Source organism: Phytophthora infestans, genomic scaffold (genome assembly GCF_000142945.1).
Source record: "Phytophthora infestans T30-4 supercont1.8 genomic scaffold, whole genome shotgun sequence".
Classification (NCBI taxonomy): domain Eukaryota; phylum Oomycota; class Peronosporomycetes; order Peronosporales; family Peronosporaceae; genus Phytophthora; species Phytophthora infestans.
Genome location: NW_003303751.1, coordinates 2,080,174 through 2,088,464, shown reverse-complemented (window position 1 = coordinate 2,088,464; position 8,291 = coordinate 2,080,174). Strand labels below are relative to the sequence as shown.

Genomic DNA, 8,291 nt, shown 5'->3' with positions numbered 1-8,291 from the left:
GTTGATGTCCAGGAGATCTGACTTGCATGTTGATATAATTTATGCCAACTCCTCCTGCTCCATGCATTGTGCCAAAAAGCATAGCAAGACACGGCGACTAATCATTTACTGAACTGCAGGCATTAACAGTGTGGATCGATGTAACAAAAAACAAATACTTATTCTAGCTCTAAAACCTCTTTGAATTAAGTCGATTAGACGGCGTGTTTTGACTACTGCAATTGTTCTCTCACATCCGAATTTGTATGCTGATCCATCACCAACTAGCCGGGCACGATGGCCATTCTGCCAGCATTCCGGGTTCCCATCGTGAGCTTCCTTAGTGGGACCAGTAATGCTGTGCGCAAGGAGCTCGCTGCTCCATCAACCTCTGCTGGAGACCTCTTTCGGTCGGGAAAACTGTAAATTATGGACATATCCTAACCGAAGCTTGCGGGCAATGTTCAAGACCTGCTGAACGGGCACAAGCTGGACGATTCAGGTGCTCCTCAATGGGATCTCACCCCTGACCAGCGACGCCTTCTTAAACAGGCAAAGGTTATCGTGATCGACTTTGAGTGGTCACTGTTCACCGACCCAAACAGAAATCTGCTGCAAGCCAAGCAAGGGATTCTCAAAAATATCGAGTGGGTACAGGGCACCTATGCGGGAGTTGAACAGTACATGAATTGACTGCTCAAAAGCGAGAAGACATCGATGGCTGAAGCGATGCCCGAGTTTACCCTGACGAGAGCGGGAAGGTTCTTCCCTCACGTCATGAGTGATCTGGATTCTCGTATCCGGCTGCACAAACCGTGTCTGTCGTGCGTCTACAACTGGATTTTCCTGTTGTCAAGACGTACCCACGTACCCTATGTCAAGACGTACCCTCACGCTAGCTCTAATTTGCCTAATTGAATACAGTTCAGTTCCTCTTTTACTTCCTAAGAACCATAGCTAAGAGCAATGGGGCAATATGTCCTTGGTTACGTCACGTCGTTCGAGTGGAAAATACTGGAAGCTATCGACTTCCAGGCCAATCAGGAATATACGCGTCCACAAATGGCTTCTTTTAGACCCGCTTAAACTATGAAGATTGGTGTACTGGCCTTGGAGACATCAGAAAGGGTGTCGGCAAGAAGCGGGCTGCAACGTACTCAGCTTTAAACGTCGTGTTGATCCGGACCAGGAATTGGAGTTGGCCTCCTGTGTAGATGGAGTCACCTCTGATCTGAGCGAAGTGTTGTCTCAAAGCGACTATTTGGCGAACGTGCTGCCCAGTACTAGCTTCACGCGATACTTCCTAAACGAGAATTCTGGAGCTTTGGCGAGGACGCAGACCGGTGTTCATAAACGTCGAACGCGGTGATGTGGTAGCTGAAGAGACAATTATCAGCGCCCTAGACAATGGTATATGGTCTCGTGCTGTGCCGGGTGTGTATGAGAAGGAGCCACTGCCACCTCAAAGTGGACTGTGGTCACATCCATTCGTACTGCTCACCCCCCGTACCCTTTAGCAGAGGACACGGCTAGCATTTTCGTGGCCAATTTCAATTGTTATCTACGTGGTGGGACCATGACCTACAAGTTGGATTGGGCTACAGGGTACTAGCGATTAAGTCTTGAAGAAGCTCGCTTCCTTCTAGGGAAAGGTGTGGAGATCGGGGTTACGGAGTGGTGTTATTTTTATAATACTTTACCTTCGCTGGATACAACAGATCGCTTGGTTTGTGGGTGCGTAGCAAGCCGCAAAGGTTTGAAATCAACGAGATTCGCGTGCTCGAGACGCATTATCCAGCCGCAAGAATACTTATGTGTCACTTCCATGTGATTAAGTACTTGAAAGAGATGCGTTCGAAAGCAGATTTTGGGAAGATATCTGGGGAGGACGCAAGTCAAGTAGATGCTATCGCTCACAAAATGGTTTACGCACAATCTGAAGCTCGAATTATGCTTTTCTAAAGGGCTTGTGTGAGATGATTAAAATGTTGGCATTTTGGGACTACTTCGAAAAGAACTTGAGTGGTTGCCAAGATCGATGAGCCATGTATCGGCGTCAAAACCTACCACATTTTAAGAATCACACAAACAATCGGCTTGAAAGCTTTTTTGGAAAGCTCAAGGACAGTATTGACGGCTCTATGGGTATGTCAAGCTGTGTTAAGGCTTTACTGGCCTGCGACCGTCGCAAGGAGAATGAGTACAAATGTCGACTATCCAGAATTGGCAGGTTTGTGAGCTTTAATTATGCCGAAGAAAATGCCAGCACCAATATGCTCGCGCACTCGAAAAACTTGAAGATTACACTTTTACAAGAATGTTTCAAGATCCTGACATCGTTGGAGTGCGTGGAGACTCCAGACACTACACGTTGAGGCTGGATGATTGGCGATGTGAGTGTGAGTTCTCTATTTCTATGAGTCTTCCCTGTCGACATGCAATCGCATAGAGGAAGAAGCATTGTGTCGCTGGACCGTTGATTCCCTAGAATTGTATCCACGAAAGGTAAATAGAATCCAGGATTTATTCATGATTATTCCAGTATTAATTCATGATTTGCTTGTAGGTGGACAACACCTGCTAAGCAGCTGAACAAAGCCCGTCGTTTGCATATGGGAGGCTCGATAGTAGTGGAGAAAAAAAGGAGATAAAGACTGTGCGTTCTCAGGCTGAGCGATACCGAGAAGCTGTTAGGGCGACCCAATAAATCGCGAACGAGCTGGCAGACATTGACAACGACGACGAGTTTGAAGAAATTCTGAAATTTGTTCTCAGCCGATGGAGAAACGTTAGCCAGTGCAGTATTACTACACCTTTGCCAATCCAAACTGGTGGTAGTGTAAACCAAAACGGAGTGAAGTAACCGAAGTAACATCTAAATTTGAGGAATAATTTTACAAAATTAGTTCTTAGAGCAATGTAGATTTAGTGTAGTACAAACTGGCAAGAACGCGAGTGACACATCCAGCAATACGAACTACGGGCGCGCTGCGGACTGGGACTACACACAAAGATGTAAGGGGGCGTGAAAGCTGCGTATGGGCGCCAGAACACGAGAGTGTGGGTGCACACAGTGACCTCTCAGCTTGTACAGCCTGCATAATCATCGATGGAGGGACCAAAACGGCCAGCGACCCAATTAGACAGAGTACATCAAGGATGAGAGCTTTGGGCTGCGCTTGCAGACCGTGGGGAATGGAAGGAGAAAGGGTTGCAGCTCTGAGTTTCCTTCTCAAAAACGGCGCTCAGCGATTGACGTGGCATCAAGCGCTCGTGTTGGAGCTGCTTGCCTGGACGGTCAGCGTTAAGAAGAGTTCTACACTTCTAACGGCGTCCGGTGCGGGGCGCCCGTGGCTATAGCCAATGCACTAATGTAATGTACGTGGTGGATGTGCAGTACTTTAAGAATTGTAGAAAACAAGATACTGTTATCGAGGCGACCATCGAACAAGATATATTCATCATTTTGCTTTACACTAAATTCGTATTGGTCTGGAATAATTTTGGGGATTTCTAATTTGTTAAAAAAATTCCAAATAAGGGACACTCCGTTTTGGTTTACTCTACCACCAGTTTGGATTGGCAAAGGTGTAGACATGACACACCCGTTGGTGGAAGGGCACCTATATCAGCAGGCGACAGCGAAGCTTTAAAGGCTGAGTTTGGAATAAGCAGTAGTGAAGAAGACGACTACGGAACGGGCGATGATTAGGAAACGGACGGGTCGTCAGTGAAAAAAAAACGCTTGAGCCCAAAGTCGAAGAAGGTTGGAAGACCAAAAAAACAGAAGTCGGAGGTAGCTGTTAGTGAAAAGTAGACCGGAAATGGTTTCCAGCTGTGGAGAAAGGTCGTAAAGCTGCTGGCGAAATAACGCTGAACGATCTTACGTCAGCGTTGGAGCGGGCTGAACACTCACTGGTCGAGACACAACGGCGGTTGTCAGGAGTGATGATCAAACACGGTGATGGGCAAGCGAAGAAACCAAAATCTAAGAGACTGAAGAATCCTGTATTAATCATGGACGCATTTTACGTACTGCCGTAGAAGCTTCTAGAGGCGTGTTTGAAGCTGCTCCCAGTAGCAAATACCGTAGCAAGCGCGATTACAGTCGACGAAGATGATTCCATGAAGAAGACACCAGCGAAGGAGTTGATTGAGTGTGTGCAGATCAAAGGGATCGGTACTTTTTCTCGTGGCCACATCGAGTTGATCAAAAGAGTTCAAAATTTGAAGGACACCGTCCAGCTCGGTGTAGACATGAACAAGTGCCTTATTATATCAGCTCTTCCTTCCCTCCCTGCTGAATACCATGAGCTGGCAAGAAGAGTCGTCAAACAAATCGTGGATACATTTCCATACAAAAGTCTTTCTGGGCTTTCACATCTTCAAGAGTATCAGTACTTGTTACTGTATCGAGCCACTCCACCTACTTGGCTATCCCGCGCTGCAATTCGAGCTCTGTGCAACCGCTTGGTCGTGAATTTCCCCAAGTGCAGATTTGCTGGATTTGTGTATACAACTACCAAGAAGAAGAGGACTCGGACAAACGTGGAGACACCGATGAAAGCAAGTGTACGAGATCGTGTACTGAAGCAAGTAGCTGAACCAGAAGTGGATACAGTACTGCTTCCGCTGAATTAGTCAATGATGGGCGACAGTTTGTCCTTGAACGAATTGTAGACCCCGATATCTCCCGCGAGCACGTAGGGTGTCAGTCCTCCGGGGATGACGAACATCCGCACCCCTTTCGCGGCGCACCGAGCCTTCACCATCTTAGAGTTGTGTGCACGCATGCTGTCCCAGACCAGCACCTTTTCCTGCGTGCACGTGTCGAAAATAGGTGGAAAGCCTTAGATTCAGCCAACGAGTGAGAAGCGCCGAGTCGACCCATGCCTTGGGTTGGTTTACTACGTAGACGTTGCCGTAGCGCTCTATCTTGCGATCCTGCTTGGCCCCTTTCTAAATAACCAGCGGGCGGCCGGTCGCCGTGACGGCCTGCACAACCGTCACTTGCATTGAAGCAAATCCCGTAGAAGTTAGCACGACGTGGCGAGCTCCAACTGGGTCCACCGTCTGGCGGCGCGGTTCCTCGAAATCGACTGCCATCTCGTCCATCAGGATGAGCTTCTTCTTGCGGCTTGCAGCAGAAACAGTGTTTGAACTCAACTCAAAACGAGAAAATGCCCTCAACTACGCCCGTAAAGCCATGATTAGATGTTTATTGTCACTTGATATTGATGGGTCATGGAAAACATCTCAACTTTTCCCACATTTACAAGAGATTATAAGGAAGTTTCCAGAGCACTTTGCAGGTAAGTCAGTGGATGAAAGCGAAGAAGTAGTCTACGTTGGAACGACAGAGTCAGTATGGAGGACAAGCACACACGCAGAGTAAATGATGAAGAGGATAACGAGAAAAAGTCGGAAGAGGTGTGCGAAGCAGTGGTATAGTGACTAATTTTGACATCAATACACGTACAGCTACGTCATTTTCGAGCTCTCATTAATTCTGATTGTCGTCAAATAATGTTGGTGTGGCTATTTCTTGACTGACAGCAAATAACGTGTGTGCATAAATAATGACACTCACACCAATTCATGTAAAGATTTGAAATTTATCCGTACAAAAAATATTGTGAGTGAGACTAATTACGGTAACCACTGTATATAGATTACGCTGATGTGTATAGGATCGCCATTTCGTAATGAGAATTTACTAGACGTTTAGTATTGTGCTTTCCAGATGGAATGTCCATCCGTTTTATAGCCTAGATCGAGCATGGTCGGAGCATAAAACCACGCGTAAAAATGAGATGGGAAGAGGCAGGCATCGATTTGTTTTATCTGTGACCGATTTACCATTTCAAAACACTGCTGTAGCTCCATTAACCAGCCGGTCTAGATAGATTGATTTGTACTTTTTATAGACCTCGATTTAATAAAACGATCTCTATTTATTATAAATCGAGCATCAGGCTAAGTGAAAAGGACAAAAGCATTGAAATGTACAATAAAATTTCGTGAGTAAACCTACGAATTCCGAAAAATAACAGAATTCCTTCCAAATATGAGCCCAAATTCATGTTGTTATTTGCTTGCTGGTCGCTGTTATGAAGACGCAAAATTTTTAGCGAAAAGAACAATGACTCGAGCTTTAGAATAAGGGTATTTAGACGTTTATCAAGCTCATGTTGGTAGTGCTACTTTCAAAAAACACAATCCCTATAAATTGGTGGGACAGAGAATATTTATGTTGCATGAACGTTGACCCAGTTGACGAAAAAATAATCCTCGTTGGGCTTCCCATAGCTGGCTTACGCTACCTATCTCCCAGTATATATATATAAGTGGCCTATCCGGATGCTCCCTGATGAAAAGTTTGCATCTCTCGTGAAAGTACTACCTCCGTCCCACAAGACATTTTAAATTTGGCTCAAATGTGGTGAAAATTGAACTAATGCTACGTTAAAGCTCCTCTACGTTCGATTGTAACTAGAACTTTCAAAATACCTTTGTGATGGTTGGACGATCCGCTTAGATGCGTGAAGAAGCTTGATCTGTAATTCGGCCTTTCTTATTTCCAGCTGCGAAAACAAAACTAAAAAAAGGTCACTTCATAAAGTGTGGCGAAGATAGTATTGGTCAGAGCTTCAGCCACCATCGATGCGTGACGTAAGATAGCTCAGAAAGCTTACCGCCCGGTCGGTCAACACGTCATCGGTTAGCACAGTAATACTGGTGGTACGGCGCAGCGACAGCCCATACCGACGCATGAAGCCGTTGACCCAGCGGTCCGACGCAGCGAAATCTGGATCGCCCAGCTCAGATGCGGCAAGCCGCTGCCCAGCGTCGCGAATCCAATCAAGAAAGACTTTCTCTTTTGCAGACCGGCGAAACAGCACTTGATCGAACAGTATGTCCTCGATCTCGGAAAGCGGTGGCTTAGCGCCCGCCCCAGTCAGGCGGCTGCGTAGCGCTGGCGCGGCCTTGATAGCGGTGCGCTGCTTCCACCAGTAGCGCACCTGAGCTTCGGAAACCTTGTAGCCGCGCTCGTTCTTGAAGTAAACAGCGGATGGGGTGGGCACACCATTGTTTTTCTCGATCCACTGAGCGACCGCTTTCTTCTCGGCCATTGACTTGGGCATGCGTGACGACGGCATCTTCAGTGGGAGTGGTTTGGCTGCTGGGGGTTTGTAGGGACTGGTAAAACGCAGAATAAAGAGAGTCGACCAAGAAAATTGGTGGTTCTGGTCATTGGTGGCTGATGGTGGTGGTATTATATTTGATACGGTACACTAATATTTGAGTACCGTAAAAACGGTACACAATTTGATCTAGGTATACTATTTGGAAAAGTACTCTATTCGGCATTATCCGTTAACATGCGCTTTAGCTATGTATAGTATACATTGTATACTAAGAGCGATAAATGCAACTCCATTGCTTCGGGCAATAATTCAGCCGGCAAGATGATTCCTTTGGTCGGACGAGCTCGGGCATCGTATGCTGGCGGCGTTTGTGTCTGGCAAGAGTTAAGATATCTTAGTTTTCACTCGGATGGCCGATAAATGGACCGCGGTTACCATGTTATGTAGGCCTGATGTTTAGCTCACTTTTCGCCATGCCCTCGTCTGACAATGCAATGAAAAATTTGCCGGTACATGTGCATATGCAGCTTAGATTCGCAAACGCCGAGCAGCAATTATTTGAACTAAATAAATGGTTGCGAAAGGCTTGATTTTTACTACATGTAGTAGATGACACGATGCATGCTTCTTAAAAACAATGGTTTAAATGGGAAAGGACAGTACTTTAAATACCTATGTGCTTCATTCCTATGCAGCCATCGTCTGCTACGAACCTTAAGCAGGTACCACAACATGTGTACCAAGCATGACTCTGCGCTCCAAACTATTCCTGCCCAAATTCCACAATATCATTGCTTTGACTTTCAATTCCTCAGGCGATCCTCCACTTAACAGCCCCTGCCACTGATCAATATCGAGTTTGTTTGCCTTCTTGTTAAGCGCCATCACATACTGCGTATACGTCTTGAACTCGTCAGTCTTGCTTACTTGATCAAATGGGAGTGAATTCAAGCCAAGGTTTTCCCAGGCTTTCGTAGTAGTAGCCTTTTCCTCGAGCCAGCCGCCAATCTTAAACTTTTGAAAAAGCTTGAAATTTGGGTCTTCCGCCAGGCTCTTTCCAGGCAGTCTCTCGAGGTTTAGCTCGCTCAGGACAAAGTCGTCAGTAACTTTGCCCTTAATCCAATTGTTGATTTTTCGGTATTGAAGGTAGGACTCGATAAATGA

The 8,291-nt window shown here is 46.2% G+C and overlaps 1 protein-coding gene across 1 annotated transcript; it reads left to right on the top strand.

Moving 5' to 3' along the window:
• Positions 1 to 945: 945 nt before the first annotated feature.
• On the top strand, positions 946 to 1,591 carry PITG_06444 (D-isomer specific 2-hydroxyacid dehydrogenase, putative; the record flags this gene model as incomplete). Its single annotated transcript, XM_002998518.1, has 4 exons — positions 946 to 974; positions 1,075 to 1,259; positions 1,312 to 1,453; positions 1,513 to 1,591. The coding sequence occupies 4 exons, from the start codon at positions 946 to 948 to the stop codon at positions 1,589 to 1,591; spliced, it is 435 nt and encodes a 144-aa protein (XP_002998564.1).
• Positions 1,592 to 8,291: the final 6,700 nt, after the last annotated feature.